The sequence below is a fragment of the Girardinichthys multiradiatus genome, chromosome 4 (genome assembly GCF_021462225.1).
Source record: "Girardinichthys multiradiatus isolate DD_20200921_A chromosome 4, DD_fGirMul_XY1, whole genome shotgun sequence".
In the NCBI taxonomy this organism is placed as follows: Eukaryota; Metazoa; Chordata; class Actinopteri; order Cyprinodontiformes; family Goodeidae; genus Girardinichthys; species Girardinichthys multiradiatus.
Genome location: NC_061797.1, coordinates 23,527,788 through 23,543,975, shown reverse-complemented (window position 1 = coordinate 23,543,975; position 16,188 = coordinate 23,527,788). Strand labels below are relative to the sequence as shown.

The following is a 16,188-nucleotide window of genomic DNA, read 5'->3' as shown; positions in this document are numbered from 1 at the left end:
GGCTCTGGCAATGTAGGCGGATACCTCTCCTGCAAGAGGAAACAGACTCCATTTTGGATCCGTGAAGGGAGCAAACCTCCGTTAAAAGACGAGTGGAACTAGGTTCCAACGTGGCTGAATATACCTCACAGTTTCAAACGTGAGACACCACACTCCATTATGCAGTTGGGAGGACCGAGCAAAGGAAATGGAGTTCAGGCTTTGGGTAGGCTTGTTTCCTATATTGGTAAAAACCGTAAAAGGGTGTATATATATATATTTAAAAAAAAAAATAAATGTAGACATTGCGGTGAATACAGAAAGACATTAAATATTTGTAAGTATTCCAAAAGCTACTAAGCACCATATTATAAAATATGTAAAGAAAACACGCTACGTATATGTATGGTTTCACATATAACTTCAGCCTGACCAAAACGTGGGAAGCATCGAAAGTTAGGCTGTTATCAAGTGTTAAATTTATGTTCAAAATAAACATCGGAACAGCCTCCTGCGGGGGTATTGGTTCGAAGCTAAACGTTGAGCTAATACAGGTAGTGTCGTTTAGATTGAAGCGGGACGTATGGGTGTTGAATTCAAACGCCCGCCGGATCAAAATAAAACACGAAGCAATGATACGGGGGTTCTCATTGGTATAAGGAGAAACTTTCCTACCCCTATTGCATACTCAAAGTGACTCAAAGTGACTTGTGCACGTATTATATTGTAAATACGTTAATTATTTACCAAAACCGAAGGCGGGGACATGACAGACAGCGCTTTGCATGTTTTCTCATCCAATAGAAAACTACGGACTAATTTAATAATTGGTTAAAAGACAAAGGGAATTCTTTTGAAACATAGTTTTTATATAATTATTTGAAATAAACGTTATGTATAAAGGAGCAGACTTGGACCACGTTCTAACAGAACGTGCTATTTATGTTTACAACTTCACTGGAGCTTAATTTGAGAGCGTCATCCTCTCACCTTAAACAATAGTGCCCTCTGCTGGAGCACGGGCGCACTGCAACCTAAAGATTACAGGATCATTTATTCCTGTAAATTTTTCTCTGGTTGCAGAGAAAAATATTTTGGAGGTCAAATTTTTATTTGTTTATTTATTTTTATATATTTTGTTTCAAAAATAAGTTTTTCTTGAGTTTATTGATCCAGACATTTAATCAAAAATGGTACCAATTTTTTTTTTTTAAATGGGAAATCTTGATTAACAGATGCCACTAGCTTTTAAACACAGTTTTAAACAGTCAGTATTTTATAAAAATTTCTAAGGTATTTATCAACTGCTGAAATGCCATCACTGCTTTTACCACACTATCTCAATGGAATTCAAGCACTTTATCACAGTACAAAAACCTCTAAATTCTTATCAAATTACTTAAGGGCATAAAATCCTCCCTTCCCTGAGGACATCTGTGGACCTGCTCAGAACTTGGCTGGTTGATGTACATTCCAACGTACCATCAAGGACAATGGCCTCTGTGACAGTGCTTCATGGACTTACTTGCACACACACACACATGCTCAAGATAAACATATGCACCCCCTCACATCGCCTTCACCGTTCCCGGCTTGATGCTGTTTTGTAAACTTGTTGCTTCTTTGTGCTGAGGTTTTTTGCAATCTCAAACTGTATCCTGCTAAGGATAAAGTGTGAAATATGATTTTTTCTCCTCTACTTACCTAATGTGGCCTCTTTTCTCATCTAGCAAGGGCAGCGCCTGTGAGTGGGCAGCAAAGCCTTGGTGACCCGTCCCCCCCCTTGTCTTGTGTCATGATGTATGTTTGGATGTGTTGTACTGGAATTCTAATTTCCCCTCGGGGATCAATAAAGTATCTTTGAATTGAATTGAAATTAAAATGTTGTTTCTGGAGTGATGGGTTGGTTGTTACTAGGACTAGGTTTACCACCACACAGAATCCAAAATAAATTGCCACAGCTGTTTGATCACACATATCTCTATAAATGTATGCCTCAGTAATCCATAATAAATTATTGTTAGGTGATTATTATTTCTGTTGCACTGTTACTGTTCCTTTAAGTTAGGATGTTTTTTTTGGTTGTACTGCAAAGAATTGGACCGCCTGCTGAAGCGAGGTTGTTGTTGACTGTGGATTGAGAAAGTGTTGGCAGGGTTATCCAGCGTGAGCTGCCCTATTATTGTTCAACCTCAATAAACTGGTGGTGAGAGCAAAACCTCTGATGCTTGGGTGTTCTAACTGAACGTTACAATACATTTATGATTGGATTGCTACTTTTGTGTTCAAATAAAACATTGTTATTTCCCTGGCATAATGCTTTACACAATGAAGCAGCCAAGGTCACTGAGAGGTTTACATACTTGTATTACTTTTATAGGTTTTATTCTCTCGCATAGTTAATAGATGAATCAATGAAGATATAGGCATAAATGTGATGAACTAGAAAAAATGACTCCGTTTTATTTGTGGGATAACACGCCGTGAGTGAGCCGTACTGATACTGTTAATGTCCCACAGGTGGCAGTGTCGCTGTGGGAGCCACTTCGTAACCTTCACTGAGCTTCAAAGAAGAAGAAGAGTTGTTTCGGTTGGATAACATAGCATCATGCTAGCTCCAGACTGAGGTTTGGGTAAAAACAAATGTGTCTAAAACCGGATCTTCGTGGAAGACTTACTCCATGGCTCTGTTTTTGTTAAGTTAATATCCACATTCACCGGTAATAGACGCCATGTCAGCTCTTTTGTTGCCGAACAGTGCTGGAATCTGTAGAAAATACAGCAGGTGTGTGTTATGGACCCTCTCAAGGCGAAACTGTCATGTTTTAACAAACAAAGTGATATCCGGTGAATGTGCTGGGAATGCGCTGTCCAGGTGTGCTAATGTCAGGAAGACACTTCATCTTTTAAGATCGGAGCGGACACTAACAGGTCAGCCACAGAAGAAACTCATCCAGGTAAGCCAGAGCCTGAAAGACAGAAGCACATTTCACAATAAATCTCCACAGTTCACCAGCTTTTCTTTCTAGTTAGTCGTGAAAATTGTTAATGGTGTAAGGTTTGGCCAATTTGACCTAGCCACAGAGATTTTTATCTGCAGTTCGACAGTCCAACATTAATAAACCTGGCTAAAACCACTAACTGTGCCAGATTTAGCCATCAGGGAAATGTCTGTCCTTAGTTCTGGGCAGGTTAATGAAAGAAAAAAAAACATATATATATATTATCTAATCTTGTTCTCTATCTTTATATAATATATTATATATATATATAAACATATAAAACACCAAAAGATAGGGATCCACACAATAAAGTGATTTCTCCTTATTTTTAGAGCTTCTTCTTTTCTGTAAATTTAGGAATTTTTCTTTTCTTTCATCTTTGTCTTTTTTTGTTTTTGTTTCATTTAAAAGTGGCAATGCACTTTAATCAAGGCACGTGCTTGAATCCTATGTGCAAATGTGCCAAATTTAGTGGCGGATGCTTTAAAACCAAAAATAATAATGCACAATATTAGTTAAATTAGTTGATTATGGATAGAAACAAATTACATAAGAGACAAAACCATAAAAAGCCTTTGCTCGGTATGCAGCCGTGACTAGTCCAAAAATGAGAATATGCAAGAATTTGCAGTTAAGAACCATTGTTTTATGGATAGGAAGATGTAATAGTCCTTGCTTCTGCAGGTTCCTGCCTTATAAGAGAAAGCAGACACTTTTTCTGTGTGGGATCTTGTCTGGTTACAGCATACCTGGTAAAGTTCTGATTTTGAATATTGAAATTATTTAGTGGGGCAGACCCAACCCTGCTGTTAGATTAAATGATGAGTACTGGGAAATCTTTTTTCTATTGTTATTTTTCAGAGATTATTCATATTAAATTGTGTTTTCTTGTCATTTTCTTTTCAGATGTACTTGTAATATATTATCAACCTGTCATGTTAAGACTTCTGTTCCCTCTGATTTATGATTTCAGAGTCTTCTCCACAAACCTTTGGGTCCTGGCATGGTTGGACTCAGCAAAGAGTTAATTAGAAGCAACCTGCTGAGGAACCCTGTTGGTTTAGTTAATTTATTAGGTACACAATAAACTTACCTATTTTATAAATGTCTCTTTATATGATGCCTGTTTTTAAATGCTGACACTTTGTGAAAATAAATATATATATATTTACTTTCAGGGGCAATTAACTTTTTCAGTGCGTCTCGAGCTAAAAAACAGAAAAATAACAGTTCTGGGCCAAAAGGAAAAAATCCCGAAGAAGATGAAGGTATGTGATAAACTGCTTTAGCTGCCATCAGACTGACAAGTAAAGAACTGCAACACATTTTTCTTTTATCACAAAGTCTTCTTCAGGTCTCTGCTTCACATTTCAGAGGAGAAGAAACGGCGCGAGCAGGAGGATCAGATGTACCGCGAGCGCCTGCGGACGCTGTTCATTATAGCACTCATTATGAGCCTGCTGAACTCCATCAATACCAGCGGCGGCAACATCTCCTGGAATGACTTTGTCAACGAGATGCTGGCCAAGGGAGAGGTGTCCCGTGTGCAGGTGGTCCCTGAGAGTGACATTGTAGAAATCTACCTTCATCCCGGGGCTGTCATCTTTGGAAGGCCTGTAGGTTGTTTGGGGTTGGTTAGCACCTGAAGCTAAGCAGCAGGTGAGATGTTCAAGCTAATATCTCTTTTCCTTTCATATTAATTGCTTTGCAGAGGCTGGCACTCATGTACAGAATGCAGGTTGCAAACATTGACAAATTTGAGGAAAAGCTGCGAGCAGCAGAGGAGGAACTAAACGTCGACACTAAGGACAGGATACCAGTGTCGTACAAACGCACTGGATTCTTTGGAAAGTAAGAATCTATATTTTTAACAGAACAGGGTTGAAGTCCCAATATCTTGTGCTTAAACACTAATAGTTTGTCAAAGAAACCTTGGCTTGTTTGAGGTAGGGTTTATACATTTAAACAGACAGGGCAATATTTTCCTCAAACATATTAACTTCTGAAACTTATTGTCATGTTTTTGCAGTGCAGTCTATGCTCTGGGAATGGCGGCTATAGGTGTGGCTATTCTCTGGTATATCTTCCGACTTGCAGGCATGGGCGGCAGAGAAGGGGGCTTCAGTGCTTTTGTGAGTTGCATAAACACCATTACCTGCCTGTTTTGCTCTGGTGGTTTTAGACTCTAACATGCTAACTCTGTTTCCCTAAACAAAAACTCAACAGAATCAGCTGAAGATGGCCAAGTTCACCATTGTTGATGGTAAATCCGGTAAAGGTGTGAGTTTTAAAGATGTAGCCGGCATGCACGAGGCTAAGATGGAGGTAAAGGAATTTGTTGACTACCTCAAGGTAAGAAACCACACTCTTGTATTGATTTCATCTCTGAAAAATCACATGTTAAGTTTCTAAATAAAGATCAATGAGTTGAAGAAAGAGATCATTTCAATCTTAGTGATTTTCCTGAATTAAGTTTAATGATAGTTACTTTATTATTGGTATTCATTGTTAGAGTCCAGAACGATACCTGCAGCTGGGAGCCAAGGTTCCTAAAGGAGCATTGCTACTCGGGCCCCCAGGATGTGGGAAGACCCTGCTGGCCAAGGCTGTAGCAACAGAGGCTCAGGTGCCATTTCTGGCTATGGCTGGCTCTGAGTTTGTGGAGGTCATTGGAGGTAAGCACAAAAAAATAGAAGAAATAATCCAAAAATCAACAGGTCAAAGTAGAAAAACACATGAAGATTCAGTGTTTTACTCCAGATATAACTGATATAAAGGGAGATGTTATTGGTTTGAAAAATATTCATTATATTTATTTAATTTTGGAATGTTTGCTTGTGTTGTATACTTCTGTTTCAATATTAGAAGTTTATTTCAAATGGTTTAAAAAGGAAATTAATGCATTCAAAACTGTGGCCCTTTAAGAGTTTTCCTAAAGATGACCAACTCTGGCTAATGAATTGCTTTTCAAAAGAATGCCTTTAACAAAATAAGCGCTTTATAACATACTCCCCAGGTCATGACTTGCACTGTGATTGTGTGCAGGTCTTGGTGCTGCCAGGGTCAGGAGTCTGTTTAAAGAGGCCCGTGCTCGAGCACCTTGCATCGTCTACATCGATGAGATCGATGCTGTGGGAAAGAAGCGCTCCACCAATATGTCAGGTTTCTCCAACACTGAGGAGGAGCAGACTCTCAACCAGCTCCTGGTGGAGATGGATGGTGAGTGAAATACAATGTTTCACTCTGGTTTGGTGGCTTGTTGAGTGGCTTAATAACAGTTTGAGATCATTTTCCTTGGCAGGAATGGGAACAACAGACCACGTCATTGTCCTTGCCTCCACTAACAGAGCAGACATATTGGATAATGCTCTTATGAGGCCAGGCAGGCTTGACAGACACATCTTCATAGATCTTCCCACTCTGCAGGTAATTTAAAGCAATCCTGATGAACCTTGATTCATTTGCAGTACGGTAGTTAATTGTGTTTAATAGGCCTCACATTTTAATTGGTTCACAGGTTACCAGAGTTTTACCAATCATAAATCAAGGCCTTCTGCATCATATTTGTAAAGTTGTTCATTTCCAGCAACTGCTACTTTTCTAGTTTTTTTCATAAACATAATTTTAGGAACAGTTTGGTCCAACGTCTTACGGAGCGGCGCAGTCAGATAAACATTCTCAGCAGCATATCATTAAGCCTTAACAGCTGGTTTAGTGGCTTAAATCTGGTTGGTCTTATTCTAATTCTTTTCCTTTCAGGAGAGGAAGGAGATCTTTGAGCAACATCTGAAGATCTTGAAGCTGACTCAACCAGCTCATTTCTATTCTCTGCGTCTGGCTGAGCTCACCCCTGGGTTCAGCGGTACATGCATATTCTCCACTTTATTCTATCCATAACAAAAACTAATAGATGTTTTCTGTCAATTTGCCTTTAAATGACTTACCTGTTAGAAATGTACATAAATGTGTCATTCATATGTAGTCATTTTTTTTATTTAAACATGACAAAGAATATTGTTTTTATTTTTCAACATTACTTTTTTTGTGTGTTTTGGGACAGTAAAAATGTGATACTCTGACTCATATTTGTCCTGAAAGTACGATAAAGTTCACAAGAGCCCGCTTTCCTCCTGCAGGCGCAGACATTGCAAACATTTGTAACGAAGCTGCACTGCACGCCGCCAGAGAGGGTTTCAAGTCCATTGATACTTTCAACTTTGAGTACGCTGTGGAAAGAGTGATAGCGGGTACAGTAATGCAGACGCTTTGAGGACAAAACGTTTCACCTGTCATGATGTGCTACTCTGACAACCGCTGGACTGATGTGGGTGTGTTTGTTCAGGGAGCGTGAAGAAAAGCAAAATCCTGTCTAAAGAAGAGCAGAGGGTGGTTGCCTTCCACGAGTCGGGACACGCCTTGGTAGGATGGCTGCTCGAGCACACAGAGGCAGTGATGAAGGTAGCACGCTTCTTTATGTAGCTTTTAACATTTGTTGTATGTCTACCATAAGTGGATCTTTGTGTAAATGAATTGAGACATAACCTTTCCTTTTGATATTTTCTTTGTAACAGAGAAAACCAGTTAACAGTTTTAAACCAGACAGAACCTCGACATTAAAATAGAAGTTTTAATGCATCATTTTGGATCGTTTAGAGGCTCTTCGTGGAGTTTTTGATGCATCTAGAAAATCTGAAACGAATACTAGACAATCAGGCCTATATACAGGAAATGCGTGGCTTAGTTTGTCTGGCTGCCCCTGAATCTGATGACGCAACGATGAAATAAATAAGGATAGACGTATTTTATGCAGTTAAAGAACATATCCTGGCTCTGAAGCTTGCTTCAAACTCAGCACCGAACAGATATGTGTGTGGTCAGTGACAGAACTGCTCTTTCACACAAGTTCATACTGTTAATGCATATCTTCTTGTCTGCTTACTACATGTCTACGAAAAGCTTTAAACTATGTTAGTGGCCAGAAAGCATGAGCTAGATGACGAACTTGTGGATTTCATAGTGAAAGACTCCTTCACTGTGGTGCCTGACCTAGTTCTTGTGCACTGGTGGCTAAACTGGATCCTAGATACGTTATATTATAACAATAATAATTACATTCCCAGCCTCATTGACCATTGTTAATACGTTCTCTGTCCAGTGTGTAATTTGGAATATAAGCGAATTCTTAGGGGGGAGAAATATTCCTTTGGCTGTAAAACCTTTATTTCAGATGCTTTATAAGGCAAGAAACGCAAATAACAGATGCACATAGAGTGATGTTAGATTTCAGTGTAATTTAAGTAATTTATTTGGAATCTAACAAAACTCAAAGCAGGTGTCACCCTGGGATACAACAAATGAAGCTTCGAGTAGTGAACCATTTTTCAATACAATACTTCAAACAAGGGTTAATAGCTTCATAAAGGCTGGAATGACCATCACTAGGTTCTGACACTATTACTCAAGGCCATGGTAGCAGCACCAGAACCTTCTTGTTTTTCACAGAAAGCTTTACGTTTTAAGGTAGATTAATAAGTAAGACCCCACCTACAACCCTTAACTAGTTTCTGAAAGTCAAAGAAATCTTTCCAAACATAACAGGCCGTTTCTGTAATGTGTTACTAAGGTCTCCATTGCTCCACGGACGAATGCAGCCCTGGGTTTTGCTCAGATCTTACCCCGCGACCAGTACCTGTTCACCAAGGAGCAGCTGTTTCAGCGCATGTGTATGGCTCTGGGAGGAAGAGCGTCAGAGGCCATCACTTTTAACAAGGTCACCACAGGTGAACCTCTCATTCTTTAATGTAGCCACTGAAATCACAGCATGTAACCTCTTGCTTCTCCTGGTTTTGCATACTTACCACATGCTTTGCTGAATGTTCCAGTATGGCTTAAGAACACAGGGTGAATCCTCCACCATTTGTCTCTCCAGGAGCTCAGGATGACTTGCGGAAGGTGACACGTGTGGCTTACTCTATGGTAAAGCAGTACGGCATGTGCGACAGCGTGGGACAGGTCTCGTTCCCTGAGACGGAGGAGCAAGGTGCCATTGGCCGGCGTCCTTTCAGCCAAGGCCTGCAGCAACAGATGGATCATGTGGGTTCTCTGGTCTTGATTTAGTTTACTGTAAATGTTGATGCAATTCATTTTTGTCATTGTTTATTACGATCTTGCTACGTCTGCTTTTTTTTAGGAGGCTAAGATGTTAATAGCTCGTGCATACAGACACACAGAGAAGCTGCTACTGGACAACAGGGACAAGCTGATTCTGGTGTGTTTCTCCTTTTTCTTTTGACATTTTCTGCTCTCCATTTAATTGTAAGAATTCCCTCATTGAGCATTTCTAATCCACTGTGTCTGTATTTATAGTTGGCCAATGCTCTGTTGGAGCGTGAGGTGGTGAACTACGACGACATCGAAGCCTTGCTGGGCCCGTCGCCGTTTGGGCCGAAGAAAATCATCCTCCCACAGAGCTGGGTGGAGGCAGAGAGGGACAAGCAAGACGTAGAAGAGGATGAACCACCGCCACCTTCCAGTAAACGCAGAGACGAGGACGTCGATCAACAATTAGTCTGATGTTTGCACTGTGTCTAAAAGCTCATTATAAGCTGCTGCTTTTTGTTGCTCCATCAGGAGCTGATGGGAAGTTAATAAAAGCAGGGAATCCTCACATCATATAAATGTTTATTTCCACCACTGTCAGGTTTTAGCTGAATCATTTTCCAGATGTGATGGATTTCTCTGCCACTTTAAGAATTTTGCAGGAAAACTATTGTTATTCTCACAATGCTTGCTGCCAAGCCATATCACACAGTGGTTTCTTTGAAAGCAAACTTATTCGATCAGGATGCTGTTAATTTGCATAAATGCAGTGTAGAAATGGCTTTCTCTTGCATACTGTTTGAAAATGTCCGTTCATGCAAATGTACTGTAGAAGATTCAGGAATTTCTTGCATTTCTTAAGGGAACTGATGGCACTTCACATTTGCTTTCAAACGGTAGATGTGCAAAAAGGCAAGACTTTTTAACCTTTAAAGGTTTTGAAAGCGATTACAATGTAAATGCCGATGTGCAGGACCTTTGCTCTGAACTGTCCAAATGGTTCTGTCAACCTTTCTGCTAACCCACTTTCTTGGGTTGCAAAAGAACATTTATACAGTGGAAATACAGGGGTCGGACAATGAAACTGAAACACCTGGTTTTAGACCACAATAATTTATTAGTATACTGTAGGGCCTCCTTTTGCGGCCAATACAACGTCAATTCGTCTTGTGAATGACATATACAAGTCCTGCACAGTGGTCAGAGGGATTTTAAGCCATTCTTCTTGCAGGATAGTGGCCAGGTCACTACGTGATACTGGTGGAGGAAAACGTTTCCTGACTCGCTCCTCCAAAACACCCCAAAGAGGCTCAATAATATTTAGATCTGGTGACTGTGCAGGCCATGGGAGATGTTCAACTTCACTTTCATGTTCATCAAACCAATCTTTCACCAGTCTTGCTGTGTGTATTGGTGCATTGTCATCCTGATACACGGCACCGCCTTCAGGATACAATGTTTGAACCATTGGATGCACATGGTCCTCAAGAGTGGTTCTGTAGTCCTTGGCAGTGACGCGCCCATCTAGCACAAGTATTGGGCCAAGGGAATGCCATGATATGGCAGCCCAAACCATCACTGATCCACCCCCATGCTTCACTCTGGGCATGCAACAGTCTGGGTGGTACGCTTCTTTGGGGCTTCTCCACACCGTAACTCTCTCGGATGTGGGGAAAACAGTAAAGGTGGACTCATCAGAGAACAATACATGTTTCACATTGTCCACAGCCCAAGATTTGCACTCCTAGCACCATTGAAACCAACGTTTGGCATTGGCATGAGTGACCAAAGGTTTGGCTATAGCAGCCCGGCCGTGTATATTGACCCTGTGGAGCTCCTGACGGACAGTTCTGGTGGAAACAGGAGAGTTGAGGTGCACATTTAATTCTGCCGTGATTTGGGCAGCCGTGGTTTTATGCTTTTTGGATACAATCCGGGTTAGCACCCAAACATCCCTTTCAGACAGCTTCCTCTTGCATCCACAGTTAATCCTGTTGGATGTGGTTCGTCCTTCTTGGTGGTATGCTGACATTACCCTGGATACCGTGGCTCTTCATACATCACAAAGACTTGCTGTCTTGGTCACATATGCACCAGCAAGACGTGCACCAACAATTTGTCCTCTTTTGAACTCTGGTATGTCACCCATAATGTTGTGTGCATTTCAATATTTTGAGCAAAACTGTGCTCTTACCCTGCTAATTGAACCTTCACACTCTGCTCTTACTGGTGCAATGTGCAATCAATGAAGACTGGCTACCAGGCTGGTCCAATTTAGCCATGAAACCTCCCACACTAAAATGACAGGTGTTTCAGTTTCATTGTCCAACCCCTGTAGGTGGAACCCGTTAGAAGGTTGTTTTCTTTTCCGAAGATCTTTGTCTAAGGGATTGTAAGCTGATCTTCAGAAAATATGTTGCAAAATATTTCAATATTTAAAAACTGTCACTTTTCAGGCAGTATTTATTCTTGGTCTGAACAGATGATGTACCGTATAAATACACAGGTGCACATTAGTAAATAAAGCCAGTTTTATAAGAAATAAACATATTTTAAAGACACCAGTAACACCAGGAAACGGGTATAAAAAGGCAGTTTAATCCCCTTATCTGAATATTGCATGGTACCGTTTGCAGAGACACCTCCCTTAAAGATTAACAAATGTTGGAATGGAGGGTTCGTTGATGAACACAAAAGCAAAATATTGAAGATTCATTTTATAAAATTAAGTGTGTAAAAAAAGAAATACATAAAAAAAAGTCAAATGTTATGCCTTCTATGTGCATCATTAGTGATTCTGCGTAGCGACATCTACAGCTTCTTTCCTAAAAGCTGCAACAAACTAATGAATGCTGCATCAAATCACCTTGTAGGTTGTGTCCAAATAACTTGTGCTGGACTGAAACAACTTTCAAATCTGTCCAGACGTGTAGCCTTAACTCCACAGTGGCGTTCTGTTGGCTTTAACGTGGGTCATACATATTGGCTAGTTTCTGAAACCGTGGTCCCCAGTCGTTGAGATAGTCGTAGTCCTGATCTCCTTCCGAGCTGCTCGAAGCAATGGAGCTGAGGCTGCCAGCCACTGAGCCCTCTCCCTCATAGTCGTAGATCAGGGCTGTGTCATATGGGGGTACGTTGGGATCGTTGTCAGCAGCCTCCAAGCCCTGAGAAGTCAAATTAAAGTTGTTTCTTAAGTGGTAAGAACACCTACTGGAACTGCATGTCACCATTATAAACAGACATCATTAAAACAGTTCACAAGTCAAACTAAGCTTTGATTTTTCTGGGTTACTGTACAAAACTGACCAGTTATAATCAATGAGGTTTTTCCAAATTATTACGTCAGTTTAAACACAAATTATGTGTTCTGAAAACTACCAATAGCAACCAGTGAATTAAGATGTTGCGTGCACTGCAGGCTATCAGCGCATATACACAAAACCTGGTTTCTCTATGGTTTAATAAAGGCGTCAGATTTGGTAACTGTTCCAGGTAAAAGCCCAACAATACCAAAATATCCATAAGGCATCTGAACTGCTACAATTATTGAGGGGTGTAAAAAGTGATAGGTGTTAGCAGAGATCAGGAGCATCCTGAAAAAACTGGAAGTTGACCTAACTAAAGACACTTTCATCTGGACCTTCTACAACTAGTTTTATTTACCCTTTGTGGTTTAGTGGTCCGTCTTAGTACCTGAAAGTGGATTATAATGTTTGAATTTGCCATCCTCTTAAAGAGAGACTGAATTGTTTTTGAATAAGTTGACCACCTCCATGGCCAATCAGTGAAGGGCGGTCAGTTCATGATACATTTCAGTTCTGCTCAGCCCCAAAGGGACCTGCGTCTGAGCAGGTACCGAAAAAGCCAGTACCGGGCCAGAAAAGCCAGTAATGAACAGGGTCGCAAAATGTAAAAGGGGCTTTGGAATCAGGGAGAAGTAGAGCTAACGGCAAAGTCAGAGTGTATATTTATCTTCATTTGTTTACATTTTATTAAAATCAGGCATGTGTAAAATTATTTCTACACTTCTCAATAATCAGTGAAAAAATATTTCTTGACAATCAAACCTTTCTTAAAGTTGGTGACCAGCTATTTGCATACATCCACTGGTGATTTGACAATTATCCTTTGGTGATATGCTCCATGTTTTCAGGTTGGAAAACCTTCCTATCACCCTAGCTTCATTTACAGGACTCTGTGCAGGTCACACATTACTTCCAGTCAGGGTAAACTTATTTATATATGATTTCTGGCCCGATGGGAAAGTGATATCAATGTTAATGTTAAATTATTCATAAATTGCTATAGAATGTTTGAGGCTGAGTTGTTTTAGGATAGCCCCTCTCTGCTTTGCCATTATCTCAACTCTCCAATTAGAAATTCTTTCTGTTTCTCCACACAAATAGAACTCTGAATTTTATTCATTGCAGGTAAGATACTGACTGCTGGTAACAACTCTACAAGACCTCACTTGCAAAAACTTAAACTATCTCTTCACATTTATGATAGAAGCACTTAGTGAAGAATAAAATCTGTTCATCTGGGAAACCCTGATATGAGAAAGCATCTTAGTTTAACTATAGATGCTTTTTGCTATAGAAAGCCATGTATTCGCTGGAGCTTCTCACTTCATTGATGTAGTCCTCGATGTCAGTGGGATCTGCAGGAGGTCGCCGGGGGTAGGTGGGGGAGGGCAGGTTATGGGGGGCGTCCTTCCTGAGGGGCTGCTTGCTTTGAGGAAGGCCAGTACCCGGGTAGAAGGACCACGGGGAGGTGGGAGGAGCATCACGGGGGTTCCACAGCAGGTCAATGTTAAAGGCATTCTGTCAAGGTGATACAAGGAAGCGCATACTTTGATGTGCACTGATAATACACAGGCAAGAAAAGCAAACTTCAGACACAGGTCTGCAGCCTCGACCTTAGAAGGTCAACATTACATCTCCCAGAATATGTGAACCTTACCTCATCCTCCTCACCCCCTCCCTGCTCGTTGTAGTTGAGGACGTTATCGCGTACGTCGTCCTCCGATTCCCCAACAAGCAGACCTGATCCTTTCCTTATGTGGTGACGTTTTCCACAGGCGTTTATAGCCACAGCCAGGAACAGCAACACTGCAAACAAGATTCACTTAGTTTATATCTGATCATATTTCAAAAGATCAAGGTATTTGTTGTCATTTTTTTAACATATCAGTTTTATTTTAATGTTTAACAAGATCTTGACCACTTTTGGTTCATCAGTTATGACATCTGGAATAGATTTCTATCTATTTGATCAATTGTGGGGAAATAACAACAGTTGCTGGATATAATGTACTGATAAGAGTGGAAATATATTGTAATCTGTTGCATATTCCATATTTATTTGCACCCACATGTAAAAAAATGTAAGCTTTGGATTTTTTCTAAGGTGGCAAAAAAGAAAAATGGTTTGTCATAGTTCCAGTTTTGTTTTTTTCTTTTTAACTGTTGATCTGACTGTGGATATGACCAAGGTTAGGCAAATAGTTTATTTTTTATTTGTAGCCATTTCCTGATTTTTGAAAAAAGTGCACATGCCATTCAAAGATTGTTTTCCTCCACCAGTATCACGTAGTGACCTGGCCACTATCCTGCAAGAAGAATGGCTTAAAATCCCTCTGACCACTGTGCAGGACTTGTATATGTCATTCCCAAGATGAATTGACGCTGTATTGGCCGCAAAAGGAGGCCGTACACCATACTAATAAATTATTGTGGTCTGAACCCAGGTGTTTCAGTTTCATTCTCCAACCCCTGTATATATACTTTAAGACATTTGAAACCTATGAGCATTGCTAGCAATGCTGGAGAGTTCCATACACTGTATTATGGTTCATTTTCTTGAGTAAACAGAAAAAATATTAGTTGTATTGCTTTTTCGGAGTTTAAAAAGGAATTTATTCAGCATGACACTTACCCAGTAGAAGAGCACCACATGCAATGATAATAATGAGAGCGATGAAGCTGATTCCCACACTGGAGGCTAAGAAAGCCCCCGACTCAGATCTACAGTCACCATAGGAGTCACAGTGACATAAGGTCACATTGACTTGAGTTAAAGCACTCTGAGATGGGCTGCCAGAGTCTGTGACCCACACCGTGACTGCATACTCTCCAGCTTCTAGATCTACAGTGGGGCTGAGGACTGTATGAGTATCTAAAGCAGGAAACATGGAGAAAGAAAGGACATGAGGACAGGGTTCTGTCCTGAGGATCACAAGAACATCCATCATGTATCTTCACCTCCCACACTTTCTTACCATTGACTTTATTGACAGTCCAGTTTAATGACAAAGAGTCAGTGATGAGAAAACTGAAGGGAGCGGCATGTGGAGGACGATCTTCATCCACAGCAGTCATTAAAAGACCAGAAGTCGCTCTGCTGTCACCTGTGCATAAGAAGCTGCTCAAAGGGCGGACCTGGGGAGGGAAGTCATTGGTTTCCTCCAGGATGATATTCACTGTTGCAGAGGCTGATACACCACCTGCATCTGCATGTGCGAGCATCAACACAAAACATCACAAAACAACACAGCCTCCTCATCTTTAATGTTAACAAAAAATATACAACACAGATCTTAATTATGACTTTAAATATTTCAGATATTTAAAACCGAACCACAGAGAGAACTACATCACACAAATTATCCACAGATATTATACAGTCATGGAAATAAGTAATTATTCCCATTGTCAATTCTCTAATTTCAGCATATTAATGATCCGGTCTTCATCAGGTTGCAAATTTATTTAGATCTAATTTTTACATTTTATAACCCGATCTAAAATTAAAGTATCTTGTCCAGCAGATTATAAACCATGTAGAAATTGTTAATTTAAAAATAGTACATGGCCTACAAAACATATAAATGTATGTATTTAACTATTTAATTTGCAAAATGTGCCTTTTTGGTCAAGCAGAAAGACAAACACTCTGTGTCCATGTTATTGCATGAAACATTTTAGGACAGATGATCCACATGTTTTGGGCCTGCTGAGTCCAGTTCTGGCTTTGGAAATACTGTACAAAGACTTAAAAAAATAAATCCTGACTTAAAGTTTATGTGGTACTAGTTGTGTTTATTCAT

At 40.2% G+C, this 16,188-nt stretch overlaps 2 protein-coding genes across 3 annotated transcripts in view; one reads left to right on the top strand and one right to left on the bottom strand.

The window, feature by feature from the left end:
- Positions 1–74: 74 nt before the first annotated feature.
- On the top strand, positions 75–9,648 carry spg7 (SPG7 matrix AAA peptidase subunit, paraplegin). 2 transcript variants are annotated; one of them, XM_047363146.1, is made up of 19 exons: positions 75–205; positions 2,500–2,764; positions 2,855–2,936; positions 3,955–4,057; positions 4,160–4,249; positions 4,356–4,597; positions 4,693–4,832; positions 5,011–5,113; positions 5,208–5,333; positions 5,494–5,656; positions 6,027–6,200; positions 6,283–6,407; positions 6,741–6,843; positions 7,118–7,228; positions 7,324–7,439; positions 8,605–8,761; positions 8,911–9,074; positions 9,172–9,249; positions 9,348–9,648. In XM_047363146.1, the coding sequence occupies exons 2-19, from the start codon at positions 2,712–2,714 to the stop codon at positions 9,552–9,554; spliced, it is 2,337 nt and encodes a 778-aa protein (XP_047219102.1). In that variant the 5' UTR covers positions 75–205; positions 2,500–2,711; the 3' UTR covers positions 9,555–9,648. The 2 variants fall into 2 exon arrangements, with proteins under 2 accessions (XP_047219102.1, XP_047219101.1); XM_047363145.1 differs by having other exon boundaries at positions 2,500–2,936.
- Positions 9,649–11,656: 2,008 nt separating this feature from the next.
- cdh15 (cadherin 15, type 1, M-cadherin (myotubule)) overlaps positions 11,657–16,188 on the bottom strand; it is a 29,086-nt gene continuing 24,554 nt past the window's right edge. Inside the window, exons 10-14 of the mRNA XM_047362361.1 lie at positions 15,361–15,591; positions 15,018–15,257; positions 14,043–14,191; positions 13,709–13,903; positions 11,657–12,244 (exon numbers count right to left, since the gene is read on the bottom strand). Coding sequence (XP_047218317.1) covers positions 12,044–12,244; positions 13,709–13,903; positions 14,043–14,191; positions 15,018–15,257; positions 15,361–15,591 — 1,016 coding nt within the window. The 3' untranslated portion in view covers positions 11,657–12,043. The remainder of the gene's footprint in view (positions 12,245–13,708; positions 13,904–14,042; positions 14,192–15,017; positions 15,258–15,360; positions 15,592–16,188) is intronic.

Excerpts from the sequence above, each read along its gene's own strand:
- spg7 (XM_047363145.1), top strand. The coding sequence starts at position 2,712 with ATGTCAGCTCTTTTGTTGCCGAACAGTGCTGGAATCTGTAGAAAATAC. Across the intron at positions 5,114-5,207 it reads AAGGGGGCTTCAGTGCTTTT|AATCAGCTGAAGATGGCCAA; the intron begins GTGAGTTGCATA and ends AAAACTCAACAG. Across the intron at positions 5,657-6,026 it reads GTTTGTGGAGGTCATTGGAG|GTCTTGGTGCTGCCAGGGTC; the intron begins GTAAGCACAAAA and ends GATTGTGTGCAG.